General features: G+C 45.3%; 2 protein-coding genes across 2 annotated transcripts in view; both read left to right on the top strand.

Moving 5' to 3' along the window:
- LOC135568985 (E3 ubiquitin-protein ligase TRAF7) overlaps positions 1 to 20,868 on the top strand; it is a gene marked incomplete at its 5' end in the record, with an annotated part of 50,580 nt that extends 29,712 nt beyond the window's left edge. Inside the window, 2 exons of the mRNA XM_065015771.1 lie at positions 6,237 to 6,356; positions 19,956 to 20,868. Of these exons, the coding sequence (XP_064871843.1) occupies positions 6,237 to 6,356; positions 19,956 to 19,970 (135 nt within the window). The remainder of the gene's footprint in view (positions 1 to 6,236; positions 6,357 to 19,955) is intronic.
- Positions 20,869 to 21,575: 707 nt separating this feature from the next.
- On the top strand, positions 21,576 to 23,553 carry LOC135568984 (formin-2-like). Its single transcript, XM_065015770.1, has 2 exons — positions 21,576 to 23,382; positions 23,427 to 23,553. Exons 1-2 carry the CDS (start codon positions 22,433 to 22,435, stop codon positions 23,527 to 23,529), a joined length of 1,053 nt encoding a protein of 350 aa, XP_064871842.1. The 5' UTR covers positions 21,576 to 22,432; the 3' UTR covers positions 23,530 to 23,553.
- The last annotated feature ends 52 nt before the right edge of the window (positions 23,554 to 23,605 follow it).

Below are 23,605 nucleotides of genomic sequence, written 5' to 3'. Positions count from 1 at the left end.
TCTCTCTTACCGTTTGTCTCTCTTAGCGTCTGTCTCTCGTCTGTCTCTCGTCTGTCTCTCACCGTCTGTCTCTGACCGTCTGTCTCTGACCGTCTCTCTGACCGTCTGTCTCTCTTAGCGTCTGTCTCTCTTAGCGTCTGTCTCTCTGACCGTCTGTCTCTCTTACCGTCTGTCTCTCTTAGCGTCTCTCACCGTCTGTCTCTGACCGTCTGTCTCTGACCGTCTCTCTGACCGTCTGTCTCTCTTAGCGTCTGTCTCTCTTAGCGTCTGTCTCTCTTAGCGTCTGTCTCTCTGACCGTCTGTCTCTCTGACCGTCTGTCTCTCTGACCGTCTGTCTCTGACCGTCTGTCTCTGACCGTCTGTCTCTGACCGTCTGTCTCTCTTACCGTCTGTCTCTGACCGTCTGTCTCTGACCGTCTGTCTCTTACCGTCTGTCTCTTACCGTCTCTCTGACCGTCTCTCTCTTACCGTCTGCCTCTCTGACCGTCTGTCTCTCTGACCGTCTGTCTCTGACCGTCTGCCTCTCTTACCGTCTGTCTCTTACCGTCTGTCTCTTACCGTCTGTCTCTCTTACCGTCTGTCTCTTACCGTCTGTCTCTTACCGTCTGTCTCTTACCGTCTGTCTCTCTGACCGTCTGTCTCTGACCGTCTGTCTCTTACCGTCTGTCTCTTACCGTCTGTCTCTTACGTCTGTCTCTTACCGTCTGTCTCTTACCGTCTGTCTCTCTGACCGTCTGTCTCTGACCGTCTGTCTCTGACCGTCTTTCTCTCTGACCGTCTTTCTCTCTTAGCGTCTGTCTCTCTTAGCGTCTGTCTCTCTTAGCGTCTGTCTCTCTGACCGTCTGTCTCTGACCGTCTGTCTCTGACCGTCTGTCTCTTACCGTCTGTCTCTTACCGTCTGTCTCTTACCGTCTGTCTCTCTGACCGTCTGTCTCTCTGACCGTCTGTCTCTCTTAGCGTCTGTCTCTCTTAGCGTCTGTCTCTGACCGTCTGTCTCTGACCGTCTGTCTCTGACCGTCTGTCTCTGACCGTCTGTCTCTGACCGTCTGTCTCTGACCGTCTGCCTCTCTGTGACCGTCTGTCTCTGACCGTCTGTCTCTCTGACCGTCTGTCTCTGACCGTCTGTCTCTGACCGTCTGTCTCTCTTAGCGTCTGTCTCTCTTAGCGTCTGTCTCTCTGACCGTCTGTCTCTGACCGTCTGTCTCTGACCGTCTGTCTCTCTGACCGTCTGTCTTTGACCGTCTGTCTCTTTTAGCGTCTGTCTCTCTTAGCGTCTGTCTTTCTTAGCGTCTGTCTCTCTTAGCGTCTGTCTCTCTGACCGTCTGTCTCTCTGACCGTCTGTCTCTGACCGTCTGTCTCTGACCGTCTGTCTCTCTTAGCGTCTGTCTCTCTTAGCGTCTGTCTCTCTGAGCGTCTGTCTCTCTGAGCGTCTGTCTCTCTGAGCGTCTGTCTTCCGTCTGTCTGACCTGTCTGTCCACCATCTATCTGACCTGTCCACCACCACCTGTCTGACCACCATCTGTCTGACCTGTCTGCCTGACCATCTATCTGACCTGTCTGTCTGACCATCTATCTGACCTGTCTGACCACCATCTATCTGACCTGTCTGTCCTCCATCTGTCTGACCTGTCTGTCCTCCATCTATCTGACCTGTCTGTCCTCCATCTATCTGACCTGTCTGTCCGACCATCTATCTGTCCTGTCTGACCACCACCTGTCTGACCACCATCTATCTGACCTGTCTGACCACCATCTGTCTGACCTGTCTGCCTGACCATCTATCTGACCATCTATCTGACCATCTGTCTGACCATCTATCTGACCTGCCTGACCATCTGTCTGACCTGTCTGTCCACCATCTATCTGACCTGCCTGACCATCTGTCTGACCTGTCTGTCCTCCATCTATCTGACCTGCCTGACCATCTGTCTGACCTGTCTGTCCTCCATCTATCTGACCTGTCTGTCTACCATCTATCTGACCTGTCTGTCTACCATCTGTCTGACCTGTCTGCCTGACCATCTATCTGACCATCTATCTGACCATCTGTCTGACCATCTATCTGACCTGCCTGACCATCTGTCTGACCTGTCTGTCCACCAGCTATCTGACCTGTCTGACTACCATCTATCTGACCTGTCTGTCTACCATCTATCTGACCTGTCTGTCCACCATCTATCTGACCTGTCTGTCCACCATCTATCTGACCTGTCTGTCCACCATCTATCTGAGCGGTCTGACCATCTATCTGAGCTGTCTGACCATCTATCTGACCTGTCTGTCTACCATCTATCTGACCTGTCTGACTACCATCTATCTGACCTGTCTGTCTACCATCTATCTGACTTGTCTGTCTACCATCTGTCTGACCTGTCTGTCCTCCATCTATCTGACCTGTCTGTCTACCATCTATCTGACCTGTCTGTCTACCATCTATCTGACCTGTCTGACCACCTGTCTGTCTGACCATCTATCTGACCTGTCTGTCCTCCATCTATCTGACCTGTCTGTCTACCATCTATCTGACCTGTCTGTCTGACCATCTATCTGACCTGTCTGTCTGACCATCTATCTGACCATCTATCTGACCTGTCTGTCTGACCATCTATCTGACCACCATCTATCTGACCTGTCTGTCCTCCATCTGTCTGACCTGTCTGTCCTCCATCTGTCTGACCTGTCTGACCACCATCTATCTGACCTGTCTGACCACCATCTATCTGACCTGTCTGTCCTCCATCTATCTGACCTGTCTGTCCTCCATCTATCTGACCTGTCTGTCCTCCATCTATCTGACCTGCCTGTCCTCCATCTATCTGACCTGTCTGTCCTCCATCTATCTGACCTGTCTGTCCTCCATCTATCTGACCTGTCTGTCTACCATCTATCTGACCTGTCTGTCTACCATCTATCTGACCTGTCTACCATCTGTCTGACCGTCTATCTGACCTGTCTGTCCTCCATCTATCTGACCTGTCTGTCTACCATCTGTCTGACCTGTCTGTCCTCCATCTATCTGACCTGTCTGTCCTCCATCTATCTGACCTGTCTGTCTGACCATCTATCTGACCTGTCTGTCTGACCATCTATCTGACCTGTCTGTCTGACCATCTATCTGACCTGTCTGTCTGACCATCTATCTGACCTGTCTGTCTGACCATGTATCTGACCTGTCCTCCATCTATCTGACCTGTCTGACCACCATCTGTCTGACCTGTCTGACCATGTGTCTGACCTGTCTGACCACCATCTATCTGACCTGTCTGACCATGTGTCTGACCTGTCTGACCACCATCTATCTGACCTGTCTGACCATGTGTCTGACCTGTCTGTCCTCCATCTATCTGACCTGTCTGACCATGTATCTGACCTGTCTGACCATGTATCTGACCTGTCTGACCATCTATCTGACCTGTCTGACCATCTATCTGACCTGTCTGTCCTCCATCTATCTGACCTGTCTGACCATGTATCTGACCTGTCCTCCATCTATCTGACCTGTCTGACCACCATCTATCTGACCTGTCTGACCATGTGTCTGACCTGTCTGACCACCATCTATCTGACCTGTCTGTCTGACCATCTATCTGACCTGTCTGACCATGTATCTGACCTGTCCTCCATCTATCTGACCTGTCTGACCACCATCTATCTGACCTGTCTGACCATGTGTCTGACCTGTCTGACCATGTGTCTGACCTGTCTGACCACCATCTATCTGACCTGTCTGACCATGTGTCTGACCATGTATCTGACCTGTCTGACCATGTGTCTGACCTGTCTGACCATGTGTCTGACCTGTCTGACCATGTGTCTGACCTGTCTGACCACCATCTATCTGACCTGTCTGACCATGTGTCTGACCATGTATCTGACCTGTCTGTATGACCTGTCTGTGTGTGTGTGTATTAAGAAGTAATTTTGTCAACACCCTGACTAAATGAGAGATACAACGTATATTATTGAAAGCAGGTGCTTTTCACACACAGGTGTTCCTGAGTTAAAGTGATTTAACATCCCAGCATGCTTAGGGTCACGTATTAAAAATGCCCAGTTGACCATTATTTTAGCTACCATGCCTGAGACAGTGGGGTCTGAAAGAGGGCTCTGTGTCATCAGGTCTCAACCCAATTCAGGAGCGATGCCTGAGACAGTGGGGTCTGAAAGAGGGCTCTGTGTCATCAGGTCTCAACCCAATTCAGGAGCGATGCCTGAGACAGTGTTTTCCACCTCCATCAACAAAACACAAAATGATGGAATTCCCTTGTGGAAGAATGGTGTCACATCCCTCCAATAGACTTCCAGACACTTGTAGAATCTATGTCAAGGTGTATTGAAGCTGTTCTGGTTGGTGGGTGGCCCAACACCCTATCAAAACACAATGTTGGTGTTTCCTTTATTCTGGCAGTTACCTGGTGGCCCAACACCCTATTAAAACACGTTGGTGTTTCCTTTATTCTGGCAGTTACCTGGTGGGCCAACGCCTTGTTAAGACACTATGTTGGTGTTTCCTTTATTCTGGCAGTTACCTGGTGGCCCAACACCTTGTTAAGACACTATGTTGGTGTTTCCTTTATTCTGCCAGTTACCTGGTGGCCCAACGCCTTATTAAGACACTATGTTGGTGTTTCCTTTATTCTGCCAGTTACCTGGTGGGCCAACGCCTTGTTAAGACACTATGTTGGTGTTTCCTTTATTCTGGCAGTTACCTGGTGGCCCAACACCTTATTAAGACACTATGTTGGTGTTTCCTTTATTCTGGTAGTTACCTGGTGGCCCAACGCCTTAAGACACTATGTTGGTGTTTCCTTTATTCTGGTAGTTACCTGGTGGCCCAACACCTTATTAAGACACTATGTTGGTGTTTCCTTTATTCTGGCAGTTACCTGGTGGCCCAACGCCCTATTAAGACACTATGTTGGTGTTTCCTTTATTCTGGTAGTTACCTGGTGGCCCAACGCCTTAAGACACTATGTTGGTGTTTCCTTTATTCTGGTAGTTACCTGGTGGCCCAACGCCCTATTAAAACACTATGTTGGTGTTTCCTTTATTCTGGCAGTTACCTGGTGGCCCAACCCATATTAAAACACTATGTTGGTGTTTCCTTTATTCTGGCAGTTACCTGGTGGCCCAACGCCTTATTAAAACACTATGTTGGTGTTTCCTTTATTCTGGCAGTTACCTGGTGGCCCAAACCTTTATTAAGACACTATGTTGGTGTTTCCTTTATTCTGGCAGTTACCTGGTGGCCCGCCTTAAGACACTATGTTGATGTTTCCTTTATTCTGGCAGTTACCTGGTGGCCCAACACCTTGTTAAGAAACTGTTGGTGTTTCCTTTATTCTGGCAGTTACCTGGTGGCCCAACGCCTTATTAAAACACTATGTTGGTGTTTCCTTTATTCTGGCAGTTACCTGGTGGCCCAACGCCTTATTAAGACACTATGTTGGTGTTTCCTTTATTCTGGCAGTTACCTGGTGGCCCAACACCTTAAGACACTATGTTGGTGTTTCCTTTATTCTGGCAGTTACCTGGTGGCCCAACGCCTTATTAAGACACTATGTTGGTGTTTCCTTTATTCTGACAGTTACCTGTTGGCCCAACACCTTGTTAAGACACTATGTAAGTGTTTCCTTTATTCTTACAGTTACCTGGTGGCCCAACGCCTTAAGACACTATGTTGGTGTTTCCTTTATTCTGACAGTTACCTGGTGGCCCAACGCCTTAAGACACTATGTTGGTGTTTCCTTTATTCTGCCAGTTACCTGGTGGCCCAACGCCTTATTAAAACACTATGTAATTGTTTCCTTTATTCTGACAGTTACCTGGTGGCCCAAAGCCTTGTTAAGACACTATGTTGGTGTTTCCTTTATTCTGGTAGTTACCTGGTGGCCCAACACCTTGTTAAGACACTATGTTGGTGTTTCCTTTATTCTGGTAGTTACCTGGTGGCCCAACACCTTATTAAGACACTATGTTGGTGTTTCCTTTATTCTGGCAGTTACCTGGTGGCCCAAAGCCTTGTTAAGACACTATGTTGGTGTTTCCTTTATTCTGGTAGTTACCTGGTGACACAACGCCTTATTAAGACACTATGTTGGTGTTTCCTTTATTCTGGTAGTTACCTGGTGGCCCAACGCCTTAATGTTGGTGTTTCCTTTATTCTGGCAGTTACCTGTAATAAATCAACTGTGTGTGTTTTTTTTAAAAGTAACCCAGCCTGCGTTTATCAACAGGTGTGGAGCATGGACAACATGATCTGTACCCAGACCCTCCTCAGACACCAGGGGAGTGTAACCGCCCTGGCCGTCAGCAGGGGGCGCCTGTTCTCTGGAGCTGTGGACAGCACCGTCAAGGTACCCTCTACAGCAGGGGTGTCAAACTCATTTCGCATCGTGGGCCACATACGGCCTAGGGAGATGTCAAGTGGGCCGGACCATTAAAATTATACCATACTCTGCTACACTGCTCCACGAAATTGAAAATGTATGGAGTTGTATGAACAGTAGAATTCCATCACACAACTTCTGTTTTGAAGCTGCTGACTAACATTAAAGTGCACATTTTTTAAATCACCACAGTAAGGATTCATCTTCACAGAGCTGTATTCTTTCAATGCAAACAGTATCTAAGGCAGCATTTTAAAGGTGTTAGTCTAGTCTGGACTTGTATTTGTTCCTGAAACTTGGCATCTTTTGGCCTGTACAAGTGCATCAACACCAGGTGTCATGTCCTGACTAGCTGTCACTTTCAGAATGTCATTTAAGTGCTTGTTTGTGAGCCTTGAACGCATTTTTGTTTTATTGATATTCATCACTGAGAAAATTTGTTCACAAAGGTAGGTTGTCCCAAACATGCACAAAATTTTAGCAGCCAGGGCTGTTAATTTGGGGTACCCTGGTAGTAGATACTGATAAAATCTGTCCAGACCTACAGAGGCAAATTTGCCCTTCAAATCTGCATCACACTGCAAATCAATTATCTCTAGCTGAATTTCGACCGGCAGATCAGAAGCTTTAACTGTGAAAGGTGAGCGAAAAACTGAAAATTCTGTCTCAAGTTCACCAAATACCTGAAAACGTTTCTCAAACTCCCGCAGTAGTCCTGCAATTTTGTCTTTGTACCGTTTCATGTCCGCATCAGGTCTGGTCACACACACATCTCTCAGACAGGGGAAATGAGCAGGGTTGCCATTTGCCAGTTGCATCTCCCACAAAGTCAGCTTCAACTTAAATGCATGTATGTTGTCAGAAAACTGTGTGACAACTTTTTTGCGGCCTTGCAACATTTTGTTCAGATTGTTCAAGTGTTCAGTAATATCAACCAAGAATGCAAGGTCCCGTAGCCATTCCTGAGATTGTAATTCCAACACCGGTTTTCCTTTTTCTCCATGAACTGTCCGATTTCCTCTCGTAGATCAAAGAAATGCCTCAGCACAGCGCCTCGGCTTAACCATCTCACTTCAGTGTGGTATGGCAGGCTGTGGGTAATGTTGCTGTCGCTGAGAAGTTTGTCAAACTGACGATGGTTCAGACCTCTGGACCGGATGAAATTTACAGTGCGAACAACCACCTCCATGACGTGGTCCATTTTCAGCGACTTGCAACACAATGCCTCCTGGTGCAAAATACAGTGAAATGTCCAGAAACGATCTCCTCCATTAAGGGCTTGTACTTTGTCTTTGAACTTTGTCGCGACACCTGCTTTCTTTCCGACCATGGATGGCGCGCCGTCTGTAGCCAGGCTGACAGCGCGGGACCAGTCCACTCCAACTCTGTCCAATGCAGCAACGACAGAGCCGAAAATGTCCTCGGCTGTTGTGGTGTCCATCATTGGCACCAACTCAAGAAACTCTTCAGTAACAGTCAATGTCTCATCAACTCCTCGAATAAATATGGCCAGTTGGGCCACGTCTGTGATGTCAGTGCTCTCGTCAATTGCCACGGAAAATGCAATAAATGACTTGACTCTCTGTTTCAATTGACTGTCTAAATCTGCCGATAGTTCCGAAATCCTCTCTGCTATAGTATTCCTCGTCAGGCTAATATTGGCAAAAGCTTGTCGCTTCTTGGGACATACAAGTTCAGCCGCCTTCATCATGCATCGTTTAACAAAGTCACCGTCGGAATACGGCTTCGATGCTAATGCTATTTCGCTAGCAATTAGGTAGCTGGCTTTTACCGCTGCTTCACTGACTTCTCGGCTCTGGATGAAAGTTGACTGCTGTTTCCTCAGACCCGCCAGCAATTCGTTAATCTTATCTCTTCTCAGTTGTCCTTGCAAGCCGTCATATTTTTCGCTGTGATGAGTCTCGTAGTGGCGTCGAATATTATATTCCTTCAATACCGAAACTTGTTGCAAACACACCAAGCACGAAGGTTTTCCGTGCATCTCTGTAAATAAATAGGACGTGGTCCATTTTTCTTTGAAAATTCTACACTCCTTATCTACTTTTCTCCGTTTGGATAACGACATTTTGGCTAATGAGGGTGTAGCGGAGAGGTAGAGACCAAGGTATTAACAACGTCGTAACAAGCAGCAGATGGCGCATTGATACCGTCTGCTGTTTTCAGTCTGTCTCAGTGATGCGGCTTGTCTTCTACTCTGATGGAAAGAGTGCGCCCCTTAGCGGATAATCCATGAATTGCAGCGAATTAAAACTATCAGTTAACCCTCTACAGTCTATCAGTTATAACCCTCTACAGTCTATCAGTTAACCCTCTACAGTCTATCAGTTAACCCTCTACAGTCTATCAGTTAACCCTCTACAGTCTATCAGTTAACCCTCTACAGTCTATCAGTTATAACCCTCTACAGTCTATCAGTTAACTACAGTCTATCAGTTAACCCTCTACAGTCTATCAGTTATAACCCTCTACAGTCTATCAGTTAACCCTCTACAGTCTATCAGTTATAACCCTCTACAGTCTATCAGTTAACCCTCTACAGTCTATCAGTTAACCCTCTACAGTCTATCAGTTAACCCTCTACAGTCTATCAGTTATTAACCCTCTACAGTCTATCAGTTATAACCCTCTACAGTCTATCAGTTAACCCTCTACAGTCTATCAGTTAACCCTCTACAGTCTATCAGTTAACCCTCTACAGTCTATCAGTTAACCCTCTACAGTCTATCAGTTAACCCTCTACAGTCTATCAGTTAACCCTCTACAGTCTATCAGTTATAACCCTCTACAGTCTATCAGTTATAACCCTCTACAGTCTATCAGTTAACCCTCTACAGTCTATCAGTTAACCCTCTACAGTCTATCAGTTAACCCTCTACAGTCTATCAGTTAACCCTCTACAGTCTATCAGTTATAACCCTCTACAGTCTATCAGTTAACTACAGTCTATCAGTTAACCCTCTACAGTCTATCAGTTATAACCCTCTACAGTCTATCAGTTAACCCTCTACAGTCTATCAGTTAACCCTCTACAGTCTATCAGTTAACCCTCTACAGTCTATCAGTTATAACCCTCTACAGTCTATCAGTTAACCCTCTACAGTCTATCAGTTAACCCTCTACAGTCTATCAGTTAACCCTCTACAGTCTATCAGTTATTAACCCTCTACAGTCTATCAGTTATAACCCTCTACAGTCTATCAGTTAACCCTCTACAGTCGATCAGTTAACCCTCTACAGTCTATCAGTTAACCCTCTACAGTCTATCAGTTAACCCTCTACAGTCTATCAGTTAACCCTCTACAGTCTATCAGTTATAACCCTCTACAGTCTATCAGTTAACCCTCTACAGTCTATCAGTTAACCCTCTACAGTCTATCAGTTAACCCTCTACAGTCTATCAGTTAACCCTCTACAGTCTATCAGTTATAACCCTCTACAGTCTATCAGTTAACTACAGTCTATCAGTTATAACCCTCTACAGTCTATCAGTTAACCCTCTACAGTCTATCAGTTAACCCTCTACAGTCTATCAGTTAACCCTCTACAGTCTATCAGTTAACCCCCTACAGTCTATCAGTTATAACCCTCTACAGTCTATCAGTTAACTACAGTCTATCAGTTATAACCCTCTACAGTCTATCAGTTAACCCTCTACAGTCTATCAGTTATAACCCTCTACAGTCTATCAGTTAACCCTCTACAGTCTATCAGTTAACCCCCTACAGTCTATCAGTTAACCCTCTACAGTCTATCAGTTAACCCTCTACAGTCTATCAGTTATAACCCTCTACAGTCTATCAGTTAACCCTCTACAGTCTATCAGTTAACCCCCTACAGTCTATCAGTTAACCAACCCTCTACAGTCTATCAGTTAACCCTCTACAGTCTATCAGTTCAAATCAAATCAATTTTTTATTTGTCACATACACATGGTTAGCAGATGTTAATGCGAGTGTAGCGAAATGCTTGTGCTTCTAGTTCCGACAATGCAGTGATAACCAACAAGTAATCTAACCTAACAATTAGTTAGTAACCGACCCTCTACAGTCTATCAGTTAACCGACCCTCTACAGTCTATCAGTTAACCCTCTACAGTCTAGACCCTCTACAGTCTATCAGTTAAACCCTCTACAGTCTATAACCCTCTACAGTCTATCAGTTAACCGACCCTCTACAGTCTATCAGTTAATAACCCTCTACAGTCTATCAGTTAACTGACCCTCTACAGTCTATCAGTTATAACCCTCTACAGTCTATCAGTTAACCCCTACAGTCTATCAGTTAACCCCCTACAGTCTATCAGTTAAGTCAACAGTCTATCAGTTAACCAACCCTCTACAGTCTATCAGTTAACCCTCTACAGTCTATCAGTTAACCCTCTACAGTCTATCAGTTATAACCCTCTACAGTCTATCAGTTAACCCTCTACAGTCTATCAGTTAACCCTCTACAGTCTATCAGTTATAACCCTCTACAGTCTATCAGTTAACCCTCTACAGTCTATCAGTTAACCCTCTACAGTCTATCAGTTATAACCCTCTACAGTCTATCAGTTATAACCCTCTACAGTCTATCAGTTATTAACCCTCTACAGTCTATCAGTTATAACCCTCTACAGTCTATCAGTTAACCCTCTACAGTCTATCAGTTAACCCTCTACAGTCTATCAGTTATAACCCCCTACAGTCTATCAGTTAACCCTCTACAGTCTATCAGTTAACCCTCTACAGTCTATCAGTTAACCCTCTACAGTCTATCAGTTAACTCTCTACAGTCTATCAGTTAACCGACCCTCTAGTCTATCAGTTAACCGACCCTCTACAGTCTATCAGTTATAACCCCCTACAGTCTATCAGTTAACCCTCTACAGTCTATCAGTTAACCCTCTACAGTCTATCAGTTATAACCCTCTACAGTCTATCAGTTAACCCTCTACAGTCTATCAGTTAACCCTCTACAGTCTATCAGTTATAACCCTCTACAGTCTATCAGTTAACCCTCTACAGTCTATCAGTTAACCCCCTACAGTCTATCAGTTAACCAACCCTCTACAGTCTATCAGTTAACCAACCCTCTACAGTCTATCAGTTAACCCTCTACAGTCTATCAGTTAACCCTCTACAGTCTATCAGTTCAAATCAAATCAATTTTTTATTTGTCATATACACATGGTTAGCAGATGTTAATGCGAGTGTAGCGAAATGCTTGTGCTTCTAGTTCCGACAATGCAGTGATAACCAACAAGTAATCTAACCTAACAATTAGTTAGTAACCGACCCTCTACAGTCTATCAGTTAACCGACCCTCTACAGTCTATCAGTTAACCGACCCTCTACAGTCTATCAGTTAACCGACCCTCTACAGTCTATCAGTTAACCGACCCTCTACAGTCTATCAGTTAACCGACCCTCTACAGTCTATCAGTTAACCGACCCTCTACAGTCTATCAGTTAACCCTCTACAGTCTATCAGTTAACCGACCCTCTACAGTCTATCAGTTAACCCCCTACAGTCTATCAGTTAACCCCCTACAGTCTATCAGTTAACCAACCCCCAACAGTCTATCAGTTAACCAACCCTCTACAGTCTATCAGTTAACCCTCTACAGTCTATCAGTTAACCCTCTACAGTCTATCAGTTAACCCTCTACAGTCTATCAGTTATAACCCTCTACAGTCTATCAGTTAACCCTCTACAGTCTATCAGTTATTAACCCTCTACAGTCTATCAGTTATAACCCTCTACAGTCTATCAGTTAACCCTCTACAGTCTATCAGTTAACCCTCTACAGTCTATCAGTTATTAACCCTCTACAGTCTATCAGTTATAACCCTCTACAGTCTATCAGTTAACCCTCTACAGTCTATCAGTTATAACCCTCTACAGTCTATCAGTTAACCCTCTACAGTCTATCAGTTAACCCTCTACAGTCTATCAGTTATTACCGACCCTCTACAGTCTATCAGTTAACCGACCCTCTACAGTCTATCAGTTATAACCCCCTACAGTCTATCAGTTATAACCCCCTACAGTCTATCAGTTATAACCCTCTACAGTCTATCAGTTAACCCTCTACAGTCTATCAGTTAACCCTCTACAGTCTATCCTCTACAGTCTATCAGTTAACCGACCCTCTACAGTCTATCAGTTAACCGACCCTCTAGTCTATCAGTTAACCGACCCTCTACAGTCTATCAGTTATAACCCCCTACAGTCTATCAGTTAACCCTCTACAGTCTATCAGTTAACCCTCTACAGTCTATCAGTTAACCCTCTACAGTCTATCAGTTATAACCCTCTACAGTATATCAGTTAACCCTCTACAGTCTATCAGTTAACCCTCTACAGTCTATCAGTTATAACCCTCTACAGTCTATCAGTTATTAACCCTCTACAGTCTATCAGTTATAACCCTCTACAGTCTATCAGTTAACCCTCTACAGTCTATCAGTTAACCCTCTACAGTCTATCAGTTAACCCTCTACAGTCTATCAGTTAACCCTCTACAGTCTATCAGTTAACCCTCTACAGTCTATCAGTTAATAACCCTCTACAGTCTATCAGTTAACCCTCTACAGTCTATCAGTTAACCCCTACAGTCTATCAGTTAACCAACCCTCTACAGTCTATCAGTTAACCAACCCTCTACAGTCTATCAGTTAACCAACCCTCTACAGTCTATCAGTTAACCGACCCTCTACAGTCTATCAGTTAACCCTCTACAGTCTATCAGTTAACCCTCTACAGTCTATCAGTTAACCCTCTACAGTCTATCAGTTCAAATCAAATCAATTTTTTATTTGTCACATACACATGGTTAGCAGATGTTAATGCGAGTGTAGCGAAATGCTTGTGCTTCTAGTTCCGACAATGCAGTGATAACCAACAAGTAATCTAACCTAACAATTAGTTAGTAACCGACCCTCTACAGTCTATCAGTTAACCGACCCTCTACAGTCTATCAGTTAACCGACCCTCTACAGTCTATCAGTTAACCGACCCTCTACAGTCTATCAGTTAACCGACCCTCTACAGTCTATCAGTTAACCGACCCTCTACAGTCTATCAGTTAACCGACCCTCTACAGTCTATCAGTTAACCGACCCTCTACAGTCTATCAGTTAACCCCCTACAGTCTATCAGTTAACCCCCTACAGTCTATCAGTTAACCAACCCCCAACAGTCTATCAGTTAACCAACCCTCTACAGTCTATCAGTTAACCCTCTACAGTCTATCAGTTAACCCTCTACAGTCTATCAGTTAACCCTCTACAGTCTATCAGTTATAACCCTCTACAGTCTATCAGTTAACCCTCTACAGTCTATCAGTTATTAACCCTCTACAGTCTATCAGTTATAACCCTCTACAGTCTATCAGTTAACCCTCTACAGTCTATCAGTTAACCCTCTACAGTCTATCAGTTATTAACCCTCTACAGTCTATCAGTTATAACCCTCTACAGTCTATCAGTTAACCCTCTACAGTCTATCAGTTATAACCCTCTACAGTCTATCAGTTAACCCTCTACAGTCTATCAGTTAACCCTCTACAGTCTATCAGTTAACCGACCCTCTACAGTCTATCAGTTAACCGACCCTCTACAGTCTATCAGTTATAACCCCCTACAGTCTATCAGTTATAACCCCCTACAGTCTATCAGTTATAACCCTCTACAGTCTATCAGTTAACCCTCTACAGTCTATCAGTTAACCCTCTACAGTCTATCAGTTAACTCTCTACAGTCTATCAGTTAACCGACCCTCTACAGTCTATCAGTTAACCGACCCTCTAGTCTATCAGTTAACCGACCCTCTACAGTCTATCAGTTATAACCCCCTACAGTCTATCAGTTAACCCTCTACAGTCTATCAGTTAACCCTCTACAGTCTATCAGTTAACCCTCTACAGTCTATCAGTTATAACCCTCTACAGTATATCAGTTAACCCTCTACAGTCTATCAGTTAACCCTCTACAGTCTATCAGTTATAACCCTCTACAGTCTATCAGTTATTAACCCTCTACAGTCTATCAGTTATTAACCCTCTACAGTCTATCAGTTATAACCCTCTACAGTCTATCAGTTAACCCTCTACAGTCTATCAGTTAACCCTCTACAGTCTATCAGTTAACCCTCTACAGTCTATCAGTTAACCCTCTACAGTCTATCAGTTAACCCTCTACAGTCTATCAGTTAACCGACCCTCTACAGTCTATCAGTTAACCGACCCTCTACAGTCTATCAGTTAACCCCCTACAGTCTATCAGTTAACCAACCCTCTACAGTCTATCAGTTAACCAACCCTCTACAGTCTATCAGTTAACCAACCCTCTACAGTCTATCAGTTAACCGACCCTCTACAGTCTATCAGTTAACCCTCTACAGTCTATCAGTTAACCCTCTACAGTCTATCAGTTAACCCTCTACAGTCTATCAGTTCAAATCAAATCAATTTTTTATTTGTCACATACACATGGTTAGCAGATGTTAATGCGAGTGTAGCGAAATGCTTGTGCTTCTAGTTCCGACAATGCAGTGATAACCAACAAGTAATCTAACCTAACAATTAGTTAGTAACCGACCCTCTACAGTCTATCAGTTAACCGACCCTCTACAGTCTATCAGTTAACCCTCTACAGTCTATCAGTTAACCGACCCTCTACAGTCTATCAGTTAACCGACCCTCTACAGTCTATCAGTTAACCGACCCTCTACAGTCTATCAGTTAACCGACCCTCTACAGTCTATCAGTTAACCGACCCTCTACAGTCTATCAGTTAACTGACCCTCTACAGTCTATCAGTTAACCGACCCTCTACAGTCTATCAGTTAACCCCCTACAGTCTATCAGTTAACCCCCTACAGTCTATCAGTTAACCAACCCCCAACAGTCTATCAGTTAACCAACCCTCTACAGTCTATCAGTTAACCCTCTACAGTCTATCAGTTAACCCTCTACAGTCTATCAGTTATAACCCTCTACAGTCTATCAGTTAACCCTCTACAGTCTATCAGTTAACCCTCTACAGTCTATCAGTTATAACCCTCTACAGTCTATCAGTTAACCCTCTACAGTCTATCAGTTAACCCTCTACAGTCTATCAGTTATAACCCTCTACAGTCTATCAGTTATAACCCTCTACAGTCTATCAGTTATTAACCCTCTACAGTCTATCAGTTATAACCCTCTACAGTCTATCAGTTAACCCTCTACAGTCTATCAGTTAACCCTCTACAGTCTATCAGTTATAACCCCCTACAGTCTATCAGTTAACCCTCTACAGTCTATCAGTTAACCCTCTACAGTCTATCAGTTAACCCTCTACAGTCTATCAGTTAACTCTACAGTCTATCAGTTAACCCTCTAGTCTATCAGTTAACCGACCCTCTACAGTCTATCAGTTATAACCCCCTACAGTCTATCAGTTAACCCTCTACAGTCTATCAGTTAACCCTCTACAGTCTATCAGTTATAACCCTCTACAGTCTATCAGTTAACCCTCTACAGTCTATCAGTTAACCCTCTACAGTCTATCAGTTATAACCCTCTACAGTCTATCAGTTAACCCTCTACAGTCTATCAGTTAACCCCCTACAGTCTATCAGTTAACCAACCCTCTACAGTCTATCAGTTAACCAACCCTCTACAGTCTATCAGTTAACCCTCTACAGTCTATCAGTTAACCCTCTACAGTCTATCAGTTCAAATCAAATCAATTTTTTATTTGTCATATACACATGGTTAGCAGATGTTAATGCGAGTGTAGCGAAATGCTTGTGCTTCTAGTTCCGACAATGCAGTGATAACCAACAAGTAATCTAACCTAACAATTAGTTAGTAACCGACCCTCTACAGTCTATCAGTTAACCGACCCTCTACAGTCTATCAGTTAACCGACCCTCTACAGTCTATCAGTTAACCGACCCTCTACAGTCTATCAGTTAACCGACCCTCTACAGTCTATCAGTTAACCGACCCTCTACAGTCTATCAGTTAACCCTCTACAGTCTATCAGTTAACCCTCTACAGTCTATCAGTTAACCAACCCTCTACAGTCTATCAGTTAACAGTCTATCAGTTAACCCCCTACAGTCTATCAGTTAACCAACCCTCTACAGTCTATCAGTTAACCAACCCTCTACAGTCTATCAGTTAACCCTCTACAGTCTATCAGTTAACCCTCTACAGTCTATCAGTTAACCCTCTACAGTCTATCAGTTATAACCCTCTACAGTCTATCAGTTAACCCTCTACAGTCTATCAGTTATTAACCCTCTACAGTCTATCAGTTATAACCCTCTACAGTCTATCAGTTAACCCTCTACAGTCTATCAGTTAACCCTCTACAGTCTATCAGTTATTAACCCTCTACAGTCTATCAGTTATAACCCTCTACAGTCTATCAGTTAACCCTCTACAGTCTATCAGTTATAACCCTCTACAGTCTATCAGTTAACCCTCTACAGTCTATCAGTTAACCCTCTACAGTCTATCAGTTAACCGACCCTCTACAGTCTATCAGTTAACCGACCCTCTACAGTCTATCAGTTATAACCCCCTACAGTCTATCAGTTATAACCCCCTACAGTCTATCAGTTAACCCTCTACAGTCTATCAGTTAACCCTCTACAGTCTATCAGTTAACTCTCTACAGTCTATCAGTTAACCCCTACAGTCTATCAGTTAACCCGACCCTCTAGTCTATCAGTTAACCGACCCTCTACAGTCTATCAGTTTAAACAGTCCAGTTAACCCTCTACAGTCTATCAGTTAACCCTCTACAGTCTATCAGTTAACCCTCTACAGTCTATCAGTTATAACCCTCTACAGTATATCAGTTAACCCTCTACAGTCTATCAGTTAACCCTCTACAGTCTATCAGTTATAACCCTCTACAGTCTATCAGTTATTAACCCTCTACAGTCTATCAGTTATTAACCCTCTACAGTCTATCAGTTATAACCCTCTACAGTCTATCAGTTAACCCTCTACAGTCTATCAGTTAACCCTCTACAGTCTATCAGTTAACCCTCTACAGTCTATCAGTTAACCCTCTACAGTCTATCAGTTAACCCTCTACAGTCTATCAGTTAACCGACCCTCTACAGTCTATCAGTTAACCGACCCTCTACAGTCTATCAGTTAACCCCCTACAGTCTATCAGTTAACCAACCCTCTACAGTCTATCAGTTAACCAACCCTCTACAGTCTATCAGTTAACCAACCCTCTACAGTCTATCAGTTAACCGACCCTCTACAGTCTATCAGTTAACCCTCTACAGTCTATCAGTTAACCCTCTACAGTCTATCAGTTAACCCTCTACAGTCTATCAGTTCAAATCAAATCAATTTTTTATTTGTCACATACACATGGTTAGCAGATGTTAATGCGAGTGTAGCGAAATGCTTGTGCTTCTAGTTCCGACAATGCAGTGATAACCAACAAGTAATCTAACCTAACAATTAGTTAGTAACCGACCCTCTACAGTCTATCAGTTAACCGACCCTCTACAGTCTATCAGTTAACCCTCTACAGTCTATCAGTTAACCGACCCTCTACAGTCTATCAGTTAACCCTCTACAGTCTATCAGTTAAACCCTCTACAGTCTTATCAGTCTACAGTCTATCAGTTAACCGACCCTCTACAGTCTATCAGTTAACCGACCCTCTACAGTCTATCAGTTAACCGACCCTCTACAGTCTATCAGTTAACCGACCCTCTACAGTCTATCAGTTAACCGACCCTCTACAGTCTATCAGTTAACCCTCTACAGTCTATCAGTTAACCCTCTACAGTCTATCAGTTAACCGACCCTCTACAGTCTTATCAGTTAACCGACCCTCTACAGTCTATCAGTTAACCCTCTACAGTCTATCAGTTAACCCTCTACAGTCTATCAGTTAACCGACCCTCTACAGTCTTATCAGTTAACCGACCCTCTACAGTCTATCAGTTAACCCTCTACAGTCTTATCAGTTAACCCTCTACAGTCTTATCAGTTAACAACCCTCTACAGTCTTATCAGTTAACCCTCTACAGTCTTATCAGTTAACCCTCTACAGTCTATCAGTTAACCCTCTACAGTCTATCAGTTAACCCTCTACAGTCTATCAGTTAACCCTCTACAGTCTATCAGTTAACCGACCCTCTACAGTCTTATCAGTTAACCGACCCTCTACAGTCTATCAGTTAACCCTCTACAGTCTATCAGTTAACCCTCTACAGTCTATCAGTTAACCGACCCTCTACAGTCTTATCAGTTAACCGACCCTCTACAGTCTATCAGTTAACCCTCTACAGTCTTATCAGTTAACCCTCTACAGTCTTATCAGTTAACAACCCTCTACAGTCTTATCAGTTAACCCTCTACAGTCTTATCAGTTAACCCTCTACAGTCTTATCAGTTAACCCTCTACAGTCTATCAGTTAACCCTCTACAGTCTATCAGTTAACCCTCTACAGTCTATCAGTTAACCGACCCTCTACAGTCTTATCAGTTAACCCTCTACTAAAGATAACATATGGAATGGTTTTAAGAAGGTCATTCCGTGGTTCGTTTAGCTATTTTTGATTTAGAATTTTTAAGGTATCAAAACAGTTAAATGCTGTGATAAAACATTGAATTTAGCATTACTGCTATTAGCCCGTACGAAAGCATTTAAAATAAGAGTTCACTACATGGAACAACGGCTAGTCTCAAAATAAATGTAAAGGAAGTTTGTCCTACGTCTGAGCGAGAGAAGAAAGATCAGCTTTTAGCCCCGCCCATTCAGCATCGTTCACACTCTATTCAGCTTTTAGCCCCGCCCATTCAGCATCGTTTACACCCTCTTCAGCTTTTAGCCCCGCCCATTCAGCATCGTTCACACCCTCTTCAGCTTTTAGCCCCGCCCATTCAGCATCGTTCACACTCTATTTAGCTTTTAGCCCCGCCCATCCAGCATCGTTCACACCCTCTTTAAGCCTTTAGCCCCGCCCATTCAGCATCGTTCACACTCTATTCAGCTTTTAGCCCCGCCCATTCAGCATCGTTCACACCCTCTTCAGCTTTTAGCCCCGCCCATTCAGCATCATTCACACTCTATTTAGCTTTTAGCCCCGCCCATCCAGCATCGTTCACACCCTCTTCAGCTTTTAGCCCCGCCCACAGCCTCTTCAGCTTTTAGCCCCGCCCACAGCCTCTTCAGCTTTTAGCCCCGCCCACAGCCTCTTCAGCTTTTAGCCCTGCCCATTCAGCATCGTTCACACCCTCTTTAAGCCTTTAGCCCCGCCCATTCAGCATCGTTCACACCCTCTTCAGCTTTTAGCCCCGCCCATCTCATTTCTCTCTCGGAGCGCACACCTGACGCTCTGGCCAATGATTTGTTTACCTCTGGATAACATGAAAAGCAGCCAAACCAGCCCTGCTGGCAACAATTTCATTACGCTTTTTGGCCAACGTTGACTTACACCATACTTTAGCTTAAGACATGCTAGCTAGCTACTGTTTACCTAACACACAGTGTTGTAACAATGTCTCTGTCTCTCTCTCTGTGTCTCTAGGTGTGGACATGTTAGAGGATGCTGATTGGTTTGAGAGGTTGCTGTCGAGGAGAGCAGCTGTATGTTCCCACCTCAGTGGACCACCCTGTGTCAAACGGACCATATGAACTCTTGACACACACACACACACACACACACTGATTGGTTCATCATCCTTGAGGATCATGACTGTTTTTAATATATCTACTATATGAACTTTAACCCCTGATGTGGGCAGGGTCAGAAGTGATCACGACCTTTGTGTCCTTAGCCCAGTGCATTATGGGTGGAGCTGCCATACCTTAGCTCTGCCCACTGACGACACCAGCCCTCCCCTGATTGGGACAATTCCAGAACTGTGTACTGAAGACTTGTTAGCTCCCCAAGTTAATGCCTTGGCTTCAGTTCAGTCCCCCGGGGGACTGGACCGGTACTGACCCGGAGGGACTGGACCGGTACTGACTGGACCGGTACTGACTGGACCGGTACTGACCTGGGGGACTGGACCGGTACTGACCTGGGGGACTGGACCGGTACTGACCCGGAGGGACTGGACCGGTACTGACCCGGGGGACTGGACCGGTACTGACCCGGGGGACTGGACCGGTACTGACCCGGGGGACTGGACCGGTACTGACCCGGGGGACTGGACCGGTACTGACCCGGGGGACTGGACCGGTACTGACCCGGGGACTGGACCGGTACTGACCCGGGGGGACCGGACCGGTACTGACCCGGGGGGACCGGACCGGTACTGACCCGGGGGGACCGGACCGGTACTGACCCGGGGGGACCGGACCGTTACTGACCCGGGGGACCGGACCGTTACTGACCCGGGGGACCGGACCGGTATTGACCCGGGGGACCGGACCGGTACTGACCCGGGGGACTGACCCGGTGACCGGACCGTTACTGACCCGGGGGGACTGGACCGTTACTGGACCGGTACTGACTGGACCGTTACTGACCCGGGGGACTGGACCGTTACTGACCCGGGGGGCTGTGTTCTACTCTGCAGCTCTGCTAGCAACAACTAGGCTGTGTTCTATTCTGCAGCTCTGCTAGCAACAACTAGGCTGTGTTCTACTCTGCTAGCAACAACTAGGCTGTGTTCTACTCTGCAGCTCTGCTAGCAACAACTAGGCTGTGTTCTACTCTGCAGCTCTGCTAGCAACAACTAGGCTGTGTTCTACTCTGCAGCTCTGCTAGCAACAACTAGGCTGTGTTCTACTCTGCAGCTCTGCTAGCAACAACTAGGCTGTGTTCTACTCTGCTAGCAACAACTAGGCTGTGTTCTACTCTGCAGCTCTGCTAGCAACAACTAGGCTGTGTTCTACTCTGCAGCTCTGCTAGCAACAACTAGGCTGTGTTCTACTCTGCAGCTCTGCTAGCAACAACTAGGCTGTGTTCTACTCTGCAGCTCTGCTAGCAACAACTAGGCTGTGTTCTCTCTGCAGCTCTGCTAGCAACAACTAGGCTGTGCTCTGCTAGCAACAACTAGGCTGTGTTCTACTCTGCAGCTCTGCTCGCAACAACTAGGCTGTGTTCTACTCTGCAGCTCTGCTAGCAACAACTAGGCTGTGTTCTACTCTGCTGCTCTGCTAGCAACAACTAGGCTGTGTTCTAGCAACAACTAGGCTGTGTTCTACTCTGCAGCTCTGCTAGCAACAACTAGGCTGTGTTCTACTCTGCAGCTCTGCTAGCAACAACTAGGCTGTGTTCTACTCTGCAGCTCTGCTAGCAACAACTAGGCTGTGTTCTACTCTGCTGCTCTGCTAGCAACAACTAGGCTGTGTTCTACCCTGCTAGCAACAACTAGGCTGTGTTCTACTCTGCAGCTCTGCTAGCAACAACTAGGCTGTGTTCTACTCTGCAGCTCTGCTAGCAACAACTAGGCTGTGTTCTACCCTGCTAGCAACAACTAGGCTGTGTTCTACTCTGCAGCTCTGCTAGCAACAACTAGGCTGTGTTCTACTCTGCAGCTCTGCTAGCAACAACTAGGCTGTGTTCTACTCTGCAGCTCTGCTAGCAACAACTAGGCTGTGTTCTACTCTGCAGCTCTGCGTTTAGTGCCATGATGAGGAGGAGGATGATGATGATGATGGTGTTGATGATGATGATGATGATGCCATGTAGGCTGTGTTATACTCTTTAGTGCCATGATGATGATGATGAGGAGGATGATGATGATGATGAGGAGGATGATGATGGGGAGGAGGAGGATGATGATGATGATGCCATGTAGGCTGTGTTATACTCTTTAGTGCCATGATGATGATGATGATGATGATGATGGGGAGGAGGATGATGATGGGGAGGAGGAGGATGATGATGATGATGCCATGTAGGCTGTGTTATACTCTTTAGTGCCATGATGATGATGATGATGGGGAGGAGGATGATGATGGGGAGGAGGATGATGATGATGATGATGCTGTGTTCAGGACCTCTACGCAGCGAATGTGTCAACGGTTTGAAATGATCTGTACCATACTGAAATGATCCATTATCCCTGTTCTCTCTTTGTCTCCTCCCTCCATTATCCCTGTTCTCTCTTGGTCTCCTCCCTCCATTATCCCTGTTCTCTCTTTGTCTCCTCCATTATCCCTGTTCTCTCTTTGTCTCCTCCCTCCATTATCCCTGTTCTCTCTTTGTCTCCTCCCTCCATTATCCCTGTTCTCTCTTTGTCTCCTCCCTCCATTATCCCTGTTCTCTCTTTGTCTCCTCCCTCCATTATCCCTGTTCTCTCTTTGTCTCCTCCCTCCATTATCCCTGTTCTCTCTTTGTCTCCTCCCTCCATTATCCCTGTTCTCTCTTTGTCTTCTCCATTATCCCTGTTCTCTCTTGGTCTCCTCCCTCCATTATCCCTGTTCTCTCTTTGTCTCCTCCCTCCATTATCCCTGTTCTCTCTTGGTCTCCTCCCTCCATTATCCCTGTTCTCTCTTTGTCTCCTCCCTCCATTATCCCTGTTCTCTCTTTGTCTCCTCCCTCCATTATCCCTGTTCTCTCTTGGTCTCCTCCCTCCATTATCCCTGTTCTCTCTTGGTCTCCTCCCTCCATTATCCCTGTTCTCTCTTGGTCTCCTCCCTCCATTATCCCTGTTCTCTCTTGGTCTCCTCCCTCCATTATCCCTGTTCTCTCTTGGTCTCCTCCCTCCATTATCCCTGTTCTCTCTTTCTCCTCCCTCCATTATCCCTGTTCTCTCTTTGTCTCCTCCCTCCATTATCCCTGTTCTCTCTTGGTCTCCTCCCTCCATTATCCCTGTTCTCTCTTGGTCTCCTCCCTCCATTATCCCTGTTCTCTCTTGGTCTCCTCCCTCCATTATCCCTGTTCTCTCTTGGTCTCCTCCCTCCATTATCCCTGTTCTCTCTTGGTCTCCTCCCTCCATTATCCCTGTTCTCTCTTTGTCTCCTCCCTCCATTATCCCTGTTCTCTCTTGGTCTCCTCCCTCCCTGTCCGTCATTAAGAAGACTGTGTGAATGGGAGAGATGCCTCCATTATCCCTGTTCTCTCTTGGTCTCCTCCCTCCATTATCCCTGTTCTCTCTTGGTCTCCTCCCTCCTCTGGTTCTTTCTTTACTAACCATGAAACATGAAGAGAACTGATCATGTGATCAGTCTTGTAGAAACTGCTCATGTCAATGTGATCAGTCTGGAGGGGGGTAATGAAGA

The sequence above is a fragment of the Oncorhynchus nerka genome, unplaced genomic scaffold (genome assembly GCF_034236695.1).
Source record: "Oncorhynchus nerka isolate Pitt River unplaced genomic scaffold, Oner_Uvic_2.0 unplaced_scaffold_1285, whole genome shotgun sequence".
NCBI lineage: Eukaryota > Metazoa > Chordata > Actinopteri > Salmoniformes > Salmonidae > Oncorhynchus > Oncorhynchus nerka.
Note: the sequence above shows the minus strand (reverse complement) of the source record. Positions and strands in the feature narration are given on the sequence as shown.

Bases quoted from the DNA above. Each gene is read 5' to 3' on its own strand.
- LOC135568984 (XM_065015770.1), top strand. From the start codon at position 22,433: ATGATCCATTATCCCTGTTCTCTCTTTGTCTCCTCCCTCCATTATCCC. The intron at 23,383-23,426 runs CTCCCTGTCCGT...TGGGAGAGATGC, and splicing joins GTTCTCTCTTGGTCTCCTCC to CTCCATTATCCCTGTTCTCT.